Below are 18058 nucleotides of genomic sequence, written 5' to 3' on the forward strand. Positions count from 1 at the left end.
CTAATCCATTAAAACTTTAACATGCTGTGGTTGATTTAACTACATATAAAATGTGGTGAAAGTGGGTGAAATTAATGCTTGCCACAGGTTTTGGATTTGTTTTAATATTTGAATAAAAAAAATCCTGTGCAATGCACTTTTATTAGAGTGGCTGAATTCTTGTTTGTAGTTTTATTGAATATTATATAATCTGATCATGTTTTATGCCACCTGTTTATGTTCATAATGTCAGACATGCTTATCTGCTCAGTAATGAGACCATCTTCATCTTAGTTCATCTGGGAAGAGAATCAGTGTACCAGTGTTATTTTGCTGTGACCCCATCTCAATTTTTACCTTTGAAGCCAACATATTAACCAGTATACTAGAAGAAAGTGAGCCTGTGGCCCCAGCCAAGCCTGGGAAGGCAGCAACCGGGTGTTTGTGTGAGCTTTGAGTCCTTGTTCCAGGCCAATGGGTCAGACATGCTTCCGCATGCCCCCAGAGTAGCTGCGAGCGACGCTCTGACCGTGCTGCTCTGCTGTCGGCCCATATGTTGATGTCCGTCACCTGGAATGCACCATGCACACTTCACCACCCTGCACTTCTCGGGCAGTGGGGGGGAGGGTGCTGTGGAGCTCCAGTTGTCCTATTATAGCCTTGGCTGCCTGCTTGGAATGACTTGCTGTCGAGATTTGACCCAAGAACCATTTGGAAATGGCCAGAGTTAGTTGCTAAGGCTAGAGAGCCATCTGTCTGCTCCATCTGACCTTCCTGTCTAGGAGGTGGGCACTGGCCCATAGAAAAATGCTTTGGTTCCAGGTCATCTTCTCTCTGCTGACACAGAGGGAGTGTCATACTCCCAACATTAAACTAGGGACTTTCCCTGGAGTAAATTCAGGCAGACAAAGCACAAAGAGACTTGCTCTATTTTGAAGTATGTCCATTTATTTAAATTTATGGGTTCATATCATTATCTGGGAGAAAGATTTTGCATAGGTTCTACTGAAAAGCCATGCATATGTTCAGTTCCACAAGTGCTTTTGTTCCATTGTGAACTCATACTAAATGTTTTACTTGTAGTATTAATTATATAAACTACCTGTAAACCTAATGGACTTACTTTGACCTTCCTTGACCCAGTCAACTTCAAAATACAATAGGCATTTTCCTCACCTGCGTGTGTACATTTCATTATTAAGTGTTTGCCAGATCAGAAGGTAACCTTTCTGAGCTTCTTTTGAGTGTCTGGACTTAACCATGTGACATGTAAGCTAAGATATGGAAGGTGTGACAAAAAGAGGGGCAGGCGCTCACGGTAAGAAATGCACGACGCTGGAAATAGAGCAGCATAAATAACACAACATGGTACAGTAGACCTGCAAGTAAAACACAGTCTCATGAGTTAGTTAGATATTGAACCAGCTACACTGCTGCAGAAAATTCTCAATATATAAAATATGCAACACCCTGAAACAAAAATTCAGTTGTACGCTTGGCTGAATTATTAACAGGTCACCAGCAAAGGGGAGAGGAACTTGAAAAGCAGAAGTTTTCCCCATTCACAGCTACCAATACAGCTAGTAAGGTTCCAGACAGAGGGTAGTAATAGGAACAGCTATTGTGAGTGATAACCACACACAGCCTCCCATGGTAATCAGATTCCATTCAGTCCTCATTCTGCACTTAAAGTTGTGTGACACTTGTTCGGGTGATGCAAGGGGCTATATTTGACTCGCTTGTTTGCAAAAGACAAATGAGTCACTCGCCCAGACTCAGTGCAGCCACCTACATCCCAGCAACCCCGAATGTCCAACAGGAGAACGAGAGTAGTCGACTCTTGCTGAGTGAATAGCTGTTGTTGTCTCTATAGGGGGCTGAGACGTAATAAGTGGACAGTAATAGCAACTATGCTTCCAACACCAAAATAGCAGATGACTGTTTCCATTTCATCTGCCTGCCACCAGACATCAGCAGGCTTCACTGATATGTGCATTCACTAGAGCCTTCCCATGTAACTCCTGGGTTTGGCCTCACTGAGTCCTGCATCTATTTAGGTAGGCTGTGTTCTGTCTGCTCGCTCTCTCTCTCTCTCTCTCTCTCTCTCTCTCTCTCTCTCTCTCTCTCTCTCTCTCTCTCTCTCTCTCTCTCTCTCTCTACTTTTCATTTGCACATGGATTTCTTACCACGCCTATGTGACAAGGCCTACCGTGCTTTTGCTGTCATTGTTGACCAGGGGGCTCACCAGGTGGCTTGCAAAAAGGGCCTGTATGGATTTCTCATGGTCATTTTTATGAACTCTATGTGATTGACTTGCGGAAAAATGGAATATGAAAATCCAGACAAGAGGTAAGAAGCAAGTCAGAAACATTAGAAACACTGAGAACTTTAATATGATCTTTATTATGATTTAAAATTTTATTAGACTAAACATGATTTAGCACATAAGCTTGTGTTCCTACTAGCAGCTTTTTATAGATATATAAGTGAGACGGCACATACTAGAGAACTCTTGAAATATTTATTTATTTATTTTTGGATTATTGTGAATTGATCAGCTGTATTACAAAAAAAAATAATTTTCATGTTATCTATGATGTAATTCAGTATTGATATCCTTGAATGTTTAAAATGTTTTTTCCTTGAAGTTTTACTTTGAATATTTTTCCTTGAAAGTTTTTCCTTGAAGGATTTATCATGGTAATATAGTTCTTAGTTGCATGTCAATAACAGATATGGGGAAATCTTCCAGACAGCAAGTTGATATGAGATCATGAGCTGGAAAAAGTTGTAGCATCCAAATCCTCTTGGCTACTGGATCATGGTTCATAAATTTGTCTAGGGGTTTGGTAAGCACTGGAATTCTATCAAGTTACCTAATGTACAGAATTCTAGCACAAATGCAGGAACACATGTACTGAACGAATACTCTTTATTCTATGAATCAGAGTGGTTTACTGCTCAGAGCTGTTTTAGGTTATATTGTACCACTGTTACTGGTCTCAGATCAGGAGACAAATATGGATGAATGAGTTACAGGCTCATAACACATTAATCCATAATGGTCTACTGCATTGTACTTTGAATGATGATAGTCTTTACTTTAGAAAGTGAATTAAGCTCAGAAATTCTGAATAAGTTATAGATAGGCTTGTTGTATTTACAGATCATGACGAAAGAAGTGTTACAGGATCTGTGATGTTACAATGTCAAAAAATGAAATATATAATTTTGCCAACGATGACATCTAGTGTCAAAAAAGTACTGTTTTGGATCACACTAGTGAAGAAATGCATTGAAGAGATTTTTCTTTGTCAGACACCATTTGAGTTTGCAGCTCCTTGGGCAAAGCCAAGCAATTAAAGTTACTTGAATCTTCATGTTCGGGGTCAAAGCTGGAGCACATGGGTTGTGTTGGGAAAGGAAGAAAGTCATCTGCACCCTTCTAAAAATAGATTTGTTTGGCTTAGTGTATTTCTCTGCTGTGCATGGCCACCATAAGATGGCTAATCACATATCGCAAAATAAGTTTAGTGCCTAAATAGCTTGGATAGAAGAATCAATTCATTTTAACAAATTTAATCTTTTTTTTCTTATAGGAAAATCTTGAGGTAGTGGTAACATTCTGGTGAATGCTACCTAAGATCGCAGTCATCAGACTGAAGAACCACACTAACACCTTAACTATGAACTACCTGGAAAAGCGACATAAAGCAGGCATGCAGCATTTTAGCAACTTGGACAGCTTAATGGATGAGACTGACCGAGAGGTGATGAATCTTACAGATCGTGCCTTTAAGAGCCTCTGCATTGGCGAAGAGGCAGTCTACAATGATACAGAGTTCTCACCGCCTCCAGTAAATTGCCGCAAGCCATTAGCTGAGGAGGTACCAAAAAAGTCTCAAGACAACTCTTCTTCGGTTGCCAAAAAGTATGGGACTCATCGCCCTAATGGTGTGAATGACACATCTTGGCGAGCGAATAAAAGCTCAGCAAAAGTGTCATCACTCTTTGCTGCATTCACAGCTGAAAAGAATGGAGATGCCACCAAGTGGACGAATGGGGACTCATGGGACAAATCTGCACTGCTCAGCATCCAAAGAGAGCTGTCAGAGTTTTCTTCAGATTATCAAAACAGCCTTTCAGATGAAAACTTTACCCGTGTCAAGAATCATCTTAAATCTTCTGAGAAAAGGACTGGCAATAAATCAAGCAAGGACACATCTTCATCTGGGAACTCGACAAAAAATAAACATAGCAAATCCAGTAAGATGAGAAAATTAAATTCTAAAAACTTCTTCCTTCACAGTGAATTCAGCCCATTTCAGTCCTGGGTGGACTTAAATAAGTTTCCTTTTGGATTGGGAAATATAGAGATTTTTCCAAACAAAGGCCCACCAAAATGGTATGATTCCCCACTTTACAAAGAACTAACATCACACAGATTACATATTCCAGAGTCAAATAGAGGAAAGAAATATGAAAACATTTCAGCATCATCATCTCAATATGTATATAATCATGAGGTGTCAGGACACATGACACAAACTTTGAAAAATACAACTATAAAATCAGAACAAAACACTGAGCTGAATAAGCCTCAAATTCATATAAAAACTCATCAGCCTCAAGATCTGCTAACATCCTCTGGATCTGAGCAGAGGTGTCAGTCTGAAGGAGACTTTTCTGCTCCCTGGAGGAAAAACCGAAGGAGGGCAAAGAGTACAGTTCCTGCTGGACAGCCCTTCATAAGTTCTCCCGCCTGTGATAGGTCAAATGCTGGAGAGGAAGGTCTATCAAATAAAAAGGAGGTCAGGACAATGAAAGAACAAACCCCCTCAAATCCAACTCCTTTTAGTATTTTACAGCTGCTGACTCCAGCTATACCATCCATACAGGAATCTGTGAGCTCTGACACACTTCAGGCTGTTCTCTCTTCCATTGCCCTTGACTTTCCACCACTTCATGACACAGAGATGTGCCCATCACCTGAAATTAAACGAGAAAGCTACAAATCTATGGCATCAAGTCTGCTGTTCAATCTCAAAGACAACAGAAAAAGGGTCAAGGCAAGGTACAGCCCACCAAAGTTCAAAGGTTTGGACAAAACAGATCAAAAGAGTCTCGAGTCTCCCAAAACTTCAGATGCTAAAACCATCTCACCTACTCATCAGAAAATGCTTGCATCCCCGATGAGTCCTCTTCCAGAGAACATAGACCTACAAACCTGTTCTCCCAGTGTACATATAAATGGCGGTTTGCCAGATGACTACTTGGCACTAAGTCTACTGCAAGCTGGAAATAGAGGTTCACCTAATAAACCTCTGAAGTCAAACAGGGGTGCTCTACTTAAAGCCTCATATCCATCTCTACATTTGTACAGTAAAGCTACTTTAACAGAAGTTGACACTAAAATAATGGATGACCCTGGACCTCATCTTACCAGAGATAAAATAATTAAACAAGGGCAGAGCAAAGATAATTTACAGGATGACTGTAAAATCCTGCAAAGAAAAGATAGCATAATTAAACCAGAAATGCATTTGAACAGTCATACTGACAGTATGAACAGTGAAAATGCCCACATGAACCATCCTGAGATTACAGAAGAACTACTGGCTGAGAAAACTAATGCTGTTTCTCTAAAGGAAAATTACCACCACACAGTTGTAAAAAAGAAGCACAGTACAAGACAAGATCCCGTGATGGTGTCAGGTAGCAAAAATCAAGACAAACTGAACATGGAAGTTACAAACAAGTTGGATCAAAGATCTGTCAAGGATAAGGAATGCCTAAGAAAGGAACCGAAACCTAAGCATGAATTTTCAGCCAGGCAGAACAACTACATCAAAAGTCAAAGATACACGAGTGGAGATGATGATGAGGAGGATTTATGTAATGGAGGAAAAGTAGATCCTGGAGGAAGAGATGTATTGAGGAATAACAGTGTCATATCAAGGAATTCAGAAAGTATAAATGCTAGGGACGAAATAAAATGTGAAAAGAACGTAGCTGTGCACAAAGAAAAAGAACTAAATCAGGGCAAATTGGATGGAGCACTTGGCAGGGAAAATATTGAAAATGGTGCTTCCATCACAAAAGACTCTATGCTGCCTTCCAATGATGATTTGGATACTTGCACTGAACAAAGAGGAACAAATGATGCTCTCTCCATGAAAGGAAACACATCTGCAAAAAGAGCAATCTTTGCTTTCAAGGAACAGGTGTCCCTGAAGACAAGCCTAGCCTCAAAGAAGGAGAGTGTATCAGTCCATAAGTATGAGCAAGCAACAGCAGCTTTGGAGGAAGTGATTGCTGAGCGGGAACAAAGAAAAAAGAAAAGTGGAGCTCTTTCTTCTGCTGACAGAGATGTTATTAAGAGTTGTAAGAAGCAACAAGGCTCAGTCTTGAAAGGAGATTTCAAGCAAGAGAGTATAGCACTGAGTCAGAAGGACATATCAGGAAGAGTTACAAAAGACAGGAGAAGTCAGAGGGACATTTCTGATTTTAAACCTAGTAGCCAAATCGTTCAAAGCATGTCAGACAGGGAGACCAAACATGGTAAAAGTCATGTGGCTGAGGTAAATTTAGCTGGGCCTCATAAGCAGGAAGGAGCTGCTGAGCAAAGCCAACATGCAGCTGGACAGATAAAACATACAGAGAAGGATAGATCTGGCAGGCCTGATCAACAAAGTGACACAGATAATGGCAAGCCAGTGAATGGGGTAGCTGATTTTAGAATAAAAGAGCCCATGTCTAAATATAGCAGCGTTAAAGAGAGCTCAAGAGGTACTAATGTTGAAAGTAAGCTGACCAGGGAAGAAGAGGAGTCAGTAGTTCAGACCGTGAGCAGCTCCTGTAAACCAGAGGTGCCCCCTAGACAAGGCAAAGAAAGTTCTCAAAGTGGGGACAAAGAAAGATATAAAAAAGACAGACAAGAAAATGTTGGGGGAAATGTTTATAGATCAAAAAATGAAGAATCAGTAAGCAGAGAGGTCAAGAATGTGAAATCTAATTTACCAATGGAGAGAGGCCCAGTAAGAGGACATGTGTCAGCACTTAAGGAAAAATTTGACAAAGAACATAGAGTGGAAAGCATAATTGGTGAGAAATGTCTGACTGAAGGAGAAGATCCCAAGAACTACCCTGAAATGGACCTAATAAAACAAAAGGTGATTGTTCCAAAGGTCACAGGGAGTATTCTGGAAGGTGACTCTGTCACAAGAAAAAATATGCATGAAGAGACAGGTAGAGGTTTAGACATCAAGAAACTTCCCGATGAAGATTTCAGACTAGCAGTGAGAAACGAGGAACAGTCAGGTAAACAATGTGATAATATTCAAGACATTCAGATTCTTAAAACTGACCTTACAATCAAAAATGACACTGAAACAGATATAAACAAAATGGACAGTGAATATGCTTCTGCTCTTGTGAGGGAAGTTGATGATAATCTGAATAAATCTAAAGGTAACTGCAAAAGCTCTCCCAAAACACTTTGTGAAATGTCAGAGACGGAAAATGTAAAACCTGATTGTGAATCTGAGGAAAAGGTCACAAACCAGACACCAGAAACCCTAGAATCAATAAAAACCAATAATACAATAATGGACAGTGTTACAGTTTATGATATTTTTCAACAATCTGAACCTTCATCACTGGTAGATGTTAAACAGTTAAACCAAAGCAATCTACTTTCATCCTCGTCAAAGGAATCCTCCTTTTCTCTCCAAACAGAACCGTCACTATCTCAGTCTGAAAATGACTTGTCAAGTGAAACAAGTAAATGTGACGAGAATTTGAAGCAAATAATAGATAGCCATTCCTTTATCAAACCTGAAGGTGAATCAGGTATTTCTGACAGGGTTGTTTCTCCTCCAACTGATGTGGGCAAAGGAGGGTGGGTCCGTTGTTTGAAAGAATCAGCTAGCAATCTAACCCCACCATGTCAGTCCAATGTGTCTTCTCCTACAATGGGAAAGCCTGCTTTATTCAAAGTGAAAGACAACACATTTAGTGCCTCCCCTGTTACCAAAACAGTGAGACCCATTCTGCATAAAACTCTCACACAACCATGGTCTCCTAAGGAGAGCTTAAGTGAGTCTGACCGGGGTGAGGAGGACCTCTTCAAGGACGGTGTAGACGTGCGAAGTCCAACAATACTCTCTCCTGCTCTGCCTTCCACACCTGTCAGAAGCCCCCAGTGTAGCCAGTCATCGGTGCTTCTGTTATCGTCTCCATCTTCGCAGTTCACTACAGGCATGGAGAAGAAAGGGCAGCTGAATTGTCTCACAATACCTCAAGAGGATGAGTGGCGGTCCGCTGTCAGCTCCGTTTCTGAGGGAATAGAGGGCAGCGGAACGAGTGCGGTAAATACCGTGGAAGAGATCGTGTCTGGCACCGCACCTAGAGAGGATACGGTGGCATCTAAAGAACCAAGTGAGAGATCTGGATCTGTTTGCAGTGGCAGTGAGAATCAGCCTCAGAGCAAGCCTCCAGCTGTCCCTCCAAAAACAGAAAAAGCTCTGCGCCGTGCCATGAAGCTGACCACCAGGCGGATCCAGAAAGCAGAGGCGAAGAGCAAACTGGAGCGTATAGGCCGGAGAAGTGAGAAAAATGCTGGCCACAAACCTGAGAGAAGACACCACAGCAGTGACAGAGTGCTCAGTAACACATCTGACCACAAAAGTACTGGTAACCAAAGCTGTGGAGAAAGTAGCAGTGACACAGTTATGCCTAAAACTCACCGAAGTGAAAGACATGGCAGACTACACAGTAATCAGGAGACCCACAGCAGGGAGAAAGATGGTAGTAGCAAGCAACAGCGTGAAAGCCATGGTAATTTAACTAGTAACCATGGAGAGGATACCCTCAAAGGTCAGTTTGATATGATGAATGTAAATGCCTGTTGTGAAAGACCAGGCCGTACTAGTCAGAAATACCTACCTGAAAAGCTGGGCCGTAGGGCTCATAGTTTGGATAGATTTTCATGTAATAAAAATGAGCATATGTTGCTTAACACTGAAGGCCTTGTCTCTAAAATGAATACTGAAACATCAGAGAAGCACTTTCCTGGAAAAAAGGCAAATTTACAAAATAGCAACGAACATACTTTTGTCTCTCCAGCAGCCAACATTCTAGCACAGTCTTTCCCAATGTCCCAGAAGAAAGTATTGCAAGATCCTGATTCAGGGCAGTATTTTGTGGTTGACATGCCTTTGCAGGTCAGGACAAAAACCTTCTTCGATCCAGAGACGGGAGGTTATGTGCAACTGCCAGTTCAGTCTCCTGAAGACTCCTTGCCACAGGCACAATCTGTGGAAGTTGTGAATGCCCCCACGTTTGTGCTGGTTCATGGCTTCCTTCCCGTGCCTGTCTCTACCTTACCACCCCATAAACCCACTGTCTGCCAAGACTCTGTAGTTAGCCTTTGTGACTTTAAGGCATTTGATTTAAGTGAGGATATTTATAAAAAACAAAAAAGAGAGTGTGAGCCTGACACTGGGCCTTTACATATTTCACACCAGCACTTACCAGAGGAAAGAACTGACAGTGTAAGGTGATAATAGATTAAGTCACATTTTTGATCAATAAATGGTCTTGAGAGTGTCTGGATTCAGACATTAGAGTTTCTTTTTTGTTGCTGGTTTTTTTCTTAACAAATGTAACTAAGTAAAATTGGTTTATCAAGAAAAAGCAAGCTGGTATGACCTGGAATAAGTGTTAATAACCATGTATATTCAGTAATGATCACAGATATCTTTGTAAATATTTCTCTCTTATCAGTGGAAGTTTCTTTGCTCTAGTTGAGACGTTGTTCAGTAATAATAATTTGAGGTTTGGCTGTTATATTGTGATAATAAACATTCTTCTGCTATTGTGATTTTACAAGAATGTTTAACATTAGAGCTTTGGCTATTTTGATACATGTGTTTTGTGAAGCAATTTCCACAATATTTGACCTTTTTTCAGATGAGTAGATGCACTGACTAGTAAAGTGAAAAGTGAAAATAGCCTTTTAATATATCTTAAAAGTCATATTTTCAGGTTACAATGCTCTTTAATGTCATTCATTTTGAGTGTATTTTTTTTAAAAGATGTTACAGGTGGCTAGGTTGTTAGTTTCATAAATGTAAACCATTCCAATTAAAAAAACAAAAAAACAAAAAAAACAAAAAAACGTTCAGTGAATCCAGACTTCGGTTCCTATATCCACTTTAGGTCTGATCAAGTAACTGTGTTTAGAGCTGAGCTGTAATATGTTTATTCAAGCTATTACTGTACTGTGAGTCAGATTTCCCGTCAGTTAGCCCCGGAAGGACCTGCTACTGTGGAATATAAATATCGGCTGTGTATTGAACTAATCTGCTACTGAAGTCGGTACTCTTACATGACGTCTGCCCTCGTGTATAGATGCAGAGTGCCATCATCCTGTACTGTGCCGGTGTTGTGCCGAATTCAACACCCCTGCCGCGAGATGTTTCCCCTGCTCGGGAGCGAGCGCGGTACGACATGAACTCGAAAGCGGATGCAATCCCCATTTACTTTAGTTCTATGTCGAACAAAAGAATGAAAAAGATCGCACATTTCAGTCAACACTGATGGAAATCAGAGATTTAGAGAGTAAAATGAAATGTTCCAATACGACTTTCAGTCGAAAGCCAAGGTAATCCACGTTTATTTAAATTATATAGGCCTACGAATTGACATAAGATCATACGTGTTGGTCAACACGGAGTTTTTTTTTCAGTATTTCATAATGTGAATAGAAACTGGTTATTCATGTCTATATGGCTAAAATAAGACTACATGGCTTATATAATTTTGAGCTAAAATCAGCAGAATTGAAGTTACAAGGGGATTTTTTTTATGGCAGACCACCTGCCAGAAAGTACATCCCTTCTTAATTCTGGCCAAATTGCAGTGAATTCCATGACACATATGCAGTGAATATGGACTGGTCCCAAGTATATAGTGCTAAAATAATTCTGAGCTACGATAAACGGAATAAAAGTTACAAGGGCATGATTTTCATGGCAGTCCATCTGTCAATAAACGCCCCCCCCCCGCGCTGATTTAATAAACAAATTGAACATAGTTCTACTCTAACTCAACGACTGCCATCAGTGTTGACTGAAATGTGCGATATTTCTCGTTATTTTGTTCGATGTAGAACTAAGAGGGGATTGCCTCCATTTTCGAGTGAAAGTCGTAAGGCGCGCGCTCCCGAGAAGGGAGAGCATTTCGCCACAGGGGTGCTGAATCCGGCATCACTGCTTCCCAGTGATCACATAGACATGATGTCAGGGCTTTCTGTTGCGGCACACTGTCTTTTTTATTTACCTGTCGGTTAATGTATAGTATGGCACAAAAAAGATCACAATTACTAACAATTAATGGCAAGCACAGTTGCCTGCCACCATATCGTCGTATTGTTTTAGCACAACATTTTCCTCATCATCAAAGTAAAGTAGACTTATTGGGTAAAGTACGTCCGGTACACAGCATGGTCGCTCCACTTTGCTCGACAGTTTTAATGTGTTTACTATGGATTGCACAATGGCATGATTGGTCGCTCGTAAACTTCCACTAAGTGGAAATGGACAGGATCCAACGCAGTGGTATGCGTTGTAGCCCCTTGGTGATATTATCCACCCGGACCAGCCGATCTTTGCAAAGTCCACGTAGAGAGGTGTTCTCTGACATGTTTCCGAATGCGCTGTCTCACTCGGGGATCCGCGCGTACTTCTGCGTCTCCGCTTCAGCGCCTGGAGGGAATCTTTGGACTCAGGAAAGCCCTGAGATGACTCACTGTTTTGACCTGATGAGGCAAACTGGTGTCAACAGCCAACACAAATGAAATTTTCAACAAAACGCAATTCGCTCAAAGTCCACACAGTTAACATATTTAACAAAATACAGTCCACTATATAGAATTATTTCACATAATCAACACTTTTAATCAATTACGCAGATTTCTGTGCATTTTACGTATACTACTAGTTAGGGGAAAAGCCATTAGCCGATCGAGTGACATAAGATCTTTACCAGAGACCCTTCGACTGTCGTTTGAATAGATAACCAGAAAGGAATAATTTTCTTCTTCCTCCGTTACTCTTCCCGTATGTACAGCTGTTCTAAACCAGGGTCCCCACGGTAAAGTTGAAACCACCAGGATACCGTTATTAATGTCGCTGCTGAGTATCCACCTGGTCACCTATTAATTTAAGATATTAACACACGTTTTGCCAGTAGTCCTGCGTTGCGTAGTTTACTGATAACTTGTTTCAGAAAATAAAGACACGAACTTACCGTCTGCGTAATGTTGAATACCTCCCATCCTTTGGAGTACATAGGTAATAACCGTGAGGTTATTAGGTTTCCCCGCCAAGGTTTCATTCGGTTATCCAGCACTTCGTACAAATTAACCTAAAAAGGGACCGCATTATTTTTGTCTGGTTACCTCAGAATTAGAAAGTTAACTGTTGTTAGAACTTACTTTGTGAAAATGATGACCCAGCAAAAATGGTTGCGCACGCCGAAACCATCGGAATTCCGCCTTTATTATTTTTTCGTATGGGCCAAATGATGTTAGGTTAAAAAAGTGAAACACTCCATTAGTCTGGCCTGCAAAAAATATATATACTATCGGTGAATAATTTGGCTGGTTTTAAGAATTCGATATCATGTTGACGTCATGTTGTTTCACGAGTTGTGTGCAGATTTCATGCCGTTTTCAACTTTACGCACCTGCAAAACTTCTCACAACATTTCCATCCAGCCCTCTGGAGTTTTTTATCATGCCGTCGGAGTCTGCCACGGCATCGTAGAGGTCCTTCATAAACTGAGGCACTTTTTTGTGAGGCACGCTGCGTTGTAAATCTCTCAATGGGAACAGTTCATTCCAATTCCGTTTCTTAAGTGCTCCTGGAATCATACCTGCATCTAGCTCATTTGTAGCAACATCAGATAAGATATGAAAAAACGACGCCGATCTTAAGACAAAAATCCCCAAAAGATAAATAATTTGCAATTTCATAGCTAGCTGCAGATATGATAACTATGTATTGCTTAACCATCAAATCAGGGCGTTCGCTGATGTGGTGTCTGATGATGTGATGTTCGTCTACTCCTGTGGTAACACTGGACTGTAGTGGGTAGTATTTAAAACGGCTATAAATTTACCTTAGTCATTAGTCTAATGCTAATTGTTTTCTAAGGTTGATGTGACATTTAACTGAAAAGCCTAGAAGCTTTTCCCGCTTAACTCTAATCGCTTCTGCTACAATTACTGATCTGAAATAGTTGCCTATAACAACAACAACAACAATAATATGAAATAATTTCACTTGTTTTCAGCGGTTAGTTAAATATAGAGAATTAGTAGTATACCACACAACTACAATATTATAAGTTTTTGGTTTGTTTATTTGTTTTTTTTAGCAGATATTTACTGCTTCATTCATAATGAGCTGCAGAGGCTAGCTAAGAAGGTCACAGCAAGCGCAACTGAAGAGTGATGTACAGATGTAACCTACTGATTACAGAATTCATTCTGCTACATTGTGTACAGACTGGGAGTAAGGACGGGGTTTGCAATCATTGAGAAATGACGTCAGTGGATAATGAACACACAGATGTACGGCTGGGTTTCGTCGATGTTGGTTTTAGCAGTTTGCTGTCTGTTATCTGTGTGCAGACAGGTTCCCCAACGGTGACTTAGGTAAACGCAGTGACAAGGATGACGCAAAGCAAAACGAAGATTTACTCAGTGCTTCCCTGCTATTGGGATTTTCCTAGTGTTCCAGATTTCGCTTTCGTCACTTTTAGATGGTAATTCAATAACCGTCATATGCACTGTTTCACAACCTGGTCACTTAGTAAAATGTTATGCAAGAAAGGCTATGTATTTTAGATTTCATTGAACATCTCGCAGGCCTACAAAATGCACTCATGCATTTAGAGTGTGATTTTGTCAGTACAGTGTGGAAGCTGGTCCTATTTAGCCTAGTGTTCAATAAAGCTGCTGCCACTACTACAATCCTTACTTCTTACGATGGGGATTCATACGGACCAGTAGAACATTTTAGATAAAAAGGGCATTTCCCAACAATTATAAATATCAAAGTGAGAATTCAGTATTCGACATCGAGTTGAAGTCTTATGTACTTGTAGTAAAATGTCTCTCTCACTGGATCCACATTTGAAATATGCGTAGTTTATAAACAAAGTATGTCTTTTGCAACACTCAGCTTCACATTTATCAAAGGGTCCTCATTGGTATGAAGGGTCCTTCTTGCTAAGATGTTTTGCCGAAATGGTAATTTCACATTTCTTTCCCCAAAGTACAGTTAAAATCGCAAACTGAAAGTCATGTGAGCATTTCTGATGAATGTCTGGACAAGCTGACATAATGTGTGGAGCAGTTATAACTGCTAAAAGAAATGATGTTGATGAACATATAACTTGTTTTGTAGTTATTGTCACAAATATTTAAATGTAAATTGTCACAAATATTTAAATGTAAATTTAAATATATTTTATATTTTATGTTATTGTTGTCAAACAAAGAAAATATTCTTATATAGTTAAAAGATTAAGAAAAGGTAGATGTCCCCAGACTGATGGGAAAAGTATCTGATAGAAATGAAGTCCTAAACTGAAAAAAAAAGATAGTTTGGTTGTGTGTGAAACTATTCTATTCTTTTAGTATTAGTGATAATTTCTGACTGCAGGTTTCACATTTTATAACTAGGGTTGTACCTTCCACTAGAGGGCATCATTGATCAAGAAAAGTCTTCACTTGGTTTTCGTGATCTTTGGACTGCAATCATAGGACTGTATATATGAATGTATATAGTCTCATAGTACAATGCATTTAACCTTTGAGGTCAAGCCTGCAACTTTTCAAATAATGCCGCACTGATATACTACAAAATATACACCAGCAGGTACTAAGTATACCGCTATCAGGTATTAGTTGTTAGTGGTCTTCGGATCGTCTTTGAGACAATAGCAACTAAGCTAATTTCAGAGCAGATATTTCTACAAAGAAAAAAAGTAAGTCCTACAGCATGTTCACCAATCTATGTTGTGGCAGCACAGTGTATTCAAAGTATAGTATAATCTCTCACTGACTACCATCTAAACCAGATACCAACCAGAGAGTAATAGGACTACTAATTGCTAATGTGGGCAGGAGAGACAGTCAAAACAGGAAGTAAATGAGGTGAATTTGTATCAGTGACCTTCCCTTTTTATTTACCTTCCTGTTACACAAGTGCCGAACACCTGGAAGGAATTATTTAAGCGGCAAGCAGTGCTGTTTTATTAGATATGTGAAGGGAAGAATACAATTATTTCTGAAGTGGAAACACACCACCAGAGGATTTTGTGAACTCTGGCATTTTATGCTTTGAGGCTTGTAGTGATTGAATTTCCTTTAGCCCTAATGTTACTTTGCTTAGCAGGGTGTGAGGATTGAAGACAGTAAGGGTGGCTTTGGATCATAGTGAGCAGACACCTTAGGCTACCTGCACTGTTTCTGTCTCACTTCCTTGGAGTCTTTGATTGGCTTTGTACCTTAGGCACAGTGTTTTCACAGGGAACATGTTCATAAACTTACATAATCCATTTCTCAAGTGCACTTTTCTCATTATATTTTATCAGCAACCTCTCCCAAAACAACATAGCATATTTCAACGCTATCTTTTAGGGAAAAGATATGTCTTATATATGTAAGGCAAGCAAGATTCACAGACAACCATTTGACCCAGACAAAAAGAATGTGGTGAGGACCAGTTTGAGGTAGACACAGACTCTTGTTTCCTCTTTGGCACTCTGCACTTTGACTACCAGAGCAGACACTTTAGAGCTCTCTCATTCCATTGACCTATTAAACAGGACATGGAATCAGCATGTTGTAGTAAGCTGATATTTTCCCTTTAAGGCCTTCAAAACTCTCTGGAAGCATGTCTGCCTTCTAGATGGCTTTCTTCTTGCTCGAGGAATAAGCGTGTTTTGAATGTCAGACAAACCAGAAATATTTGCAAATGTCCATGGAGGTCTCTAGTTGTTATAGTTTGTGGCTGTTTATTTTGTCTGCTTTTATGTCTCTGCAGTGTGTTACTGTTTAGAAAGACTGATATGACTTGAAAAGCCACTCAACACGTAGGGCAGAAGTAAATTGCATGATTGCCATGGCAGGTTCACATCTGATTCTGCTTTTTATACTGTTTTTTTTTCTATAGGGACCCCAGATGCAGATGTCCATTTTAGACTATTGAACATTGCAGTATGTGTGATTTTGGATCAAAGTACGACTAATAGATGAAGCACAGAATCATTCCTTTTAAAGTTATTTAATAACAAAAATAAGCACAACCTCTTTTGTAACAGAAAATGTAGGGCAATATGCACATACGCATGGTGAACAGTAATGCAATGAAAGAATAATAAACATTTTAAACACAGTACTTCGAAGCCACTTGTCTGGCGTATTCTACATACATAATTTGGATTCTTGCAAATCTCAAAAATAAAGAAAAAAAAAACAGAAAGAAAGTCTTTTGCCTTCCCTTTCCATGCACTCCTTGAAACCTCTGAAAAGAACCTTATCAGACACCTGTCTAAGACCTGCCCGGATCTAAGACCTGTCTAGAACTAAGAAATGTCTGGATCTAAGACCTGTCTAGAACTAAGATCTGTCCGGATCTAAGAAATGTATGGATCTAAGACCTGTCTGGATCTAAGACCCGCCTGGACCTAAGACCTGTCTGGATCTAAGACCTGTCTGGTTCTAAGACCTGTCTGGATCTAAGACCTGTCTGGATCTAAGACCTGTCTGGTTCTAAGACCTGGATGCACCTCCTGACCCCATGCAGCCAAGCTTTCAGCACCTTATCCCAGTGTCTTCCCCTGAGTCCTCTTTAGCTGTTGCTTCAATATCCCTTGACAGCAGAAAATGCTCCATAAACGAACCCAGCCGTCTGGCACCTCCTCCTTCTTCTGGCTGGCGTGAAGCACACATATACAGACGTGCGTCACACTGCGCGCTGACTGATAAGACATATTGGCACACAGAATAAAAACAGAAGTGGGTGAGCTTAAAACCCATGCTCAGACACAAAGTGACTATAGCTATTGTGGAACATCTTTATCCCCATCTTTCTTAAGTGTGTGGCAGGAATACAACTTTGTAACCCCGAACACTGTAACCTTGGTAAAAATTAATGGAGAACATGTCTCCTTTTGTGGCAACACATGAATTTTGTCTCTGTTACATTTATGTGGTTAGAAAAATGCTTTGAAGCAACTCTTAAAGAAAGATATCACCCAAAAACTAATAAAGAAAAAAGCCTGTGAGGACTGTTTAATATTATGCATCTTATTAAACAGAGTTTGTAATAAATAAATTTTTGGAGATGGACAATATTCTTCACTAATATCACACCATACATACTCTGCACTGGCCCCTTGGTAAAAAATAGCAAAAGCCTTTGGTTTTTTGGGATGTGATGTTATACTCACAGAGAAATATATGCTTTGATTAAGGTACATTTATTCAAAGGAAAATATTTTTATAAAAATAAGCAATTTTTGTTATGCACAAATTATGAAGATATTTAATCTTTTAAAGATTTTAGAACCACTGAGATTTTAGTATCTCTAAAGTGCTCATTCATTATTTCATGTTCATGTTCATTAGTGCTCATTCATTAATTCATTTATAACTGGGTTATAGATATGAGTTGACTTGTAGCCCAAACACCTCTAGTAATCCATCAGCATAAGAAAGATCAAAGAAGCTCAGTGGTTAAGGTACTTGACATGTAATTGGAAGGGTGCTGGTTCAAGCCCCAACACTACCGAGTTGCCACTGTTGGGCCCTTGAGCAAGGCCCTTAACTCTCAAGTTGTACTCACTCATAATTATAAGTTGCTTTGGATAAAAGTGTCAGGTAAATGTAATGTAACTTCACAGTTGAATATGGGTGATAGTTATTTCCACAGAAATTAAATGTTATCAGGAACCTCTCAACTGAACATGTGATGGACCCATGTGGAAGAGGGCACAAGTG

At 39.9% G+C, this 18058-nt stretch overlaps 2 protein-coding genes across 4 annotated transcripts; one reads left to right on the forward strand and one right to left on the reverse strand.

Moving 5' to 3' along the window:
- Positions 1–2011: 2011 nt before the first annotated feature.
- Positions 2012–9856, forward strand: LOC113574309 (uncharacterized). 3 transcript variants are annotated; one of them, XM_035533799.2, is made up of 3 exons: positions 2012–2036; positions 2216–2328; positions 3579–9856. In XM_035533799.2, exon 3 carries the CDS (start codon positions 3612–3614, stop codon positions 9540–9542), a length of 5931 nt encoding a protein of 1976 aa, XP_035389692.1. In that variant the 5' UTR covers positions 2012–2036; positions 2216–2328; positions 3579–3611; the 3' UTR covers positions 9543–9856. The 3 variants fall into 3 exon arrangements, with proteins under 3 accessions (XP_035389692.1, XP_026860930.2, XP_081553932.1); XM_027005129.3 differs by lacking the exon at positions 2012–2036 and having other exon boundaries at positions 2101–2328; positions 3579–8856; positions 9204–9856; XM_081697806.1 differs by lacking the exon at positions 2012–2036 and having other exon boundaries at positions 2104–2328.
- A 111-nt stretch (positions 9857–9967) lies between these two features.
- Positions 9968–17245, reverse strand: LOC113574269 (bone morphogenetic protein 2). The gene is made up of 5 exons (XM_081697807.1): positions 12730–17245; positions 12479–12606; positions 12292–12408; positions 12028–12196; positions 9968–11800 (listed from the first exon to the last, which is right to left on the reverse strand). The coding sequence occupies exons 1-5, from the start codon at positions 13016–13018 to the stop codon at positions 11373–11375; spliced, it is 1131 nt and encodes a 376-aa protein (XP_081553933.1). The 5' UTR covers positions 13019–17245; the 3' UTR covers positions 9968–11372.
- Between the last annotated feature and the right edge of the window lie 813 nt (positions 17246–18058).

This window comes from Electrophorus electricus, chromosome 15, assembly GCF_041902795.1.
Source record: "Electrophorus electricus isolate QZ-2024a chromosome 15, ASM4190279v1, whole genome shotgun sequence".
Taxonomy (NCBI): Eukaryota; Metazoa; Chordata; class Actinopteri; order Gymnotiformes; family Gymnotidae; genus Electrophorus; species Electrophorus electricus.

What these genes read in the sequence shown, in the direction of transcription:
- LOC113574309 (XM_035533799.2), top strand. Translation starts at nt 3,612, where the DNA reads ATGCTACCTAAGATCGCAGTCATCAGACTGAAGAACCACACTAACACC.
- LOC113574269 (XM_081697807.1), bottom strand. Translation starts at nt 13,018, where the DNA reads ATGAAATTGCAAATTATTTATCTTTTGGGGATTTTTGTCTTAAGATCG. An exon ending in TGTTGTGAGAAGTTTTGCAG is followed by an intron (nt 12,607 to 12,729) that starts GTGCGTAAAGTT and finishes TATTTTTTGCAG; the next exon opens with GCCAGACTAATGGAGTGTTT. An exon ending in TGGGTCATCATTTTCACAAA is followed by an intron (nt 12,409 to 12,478) that starts GTAAGTTCTAAC and finishes GTCCCTTTTTAG; the next exon opens with GTTAATTTGTACGAAGTGCT.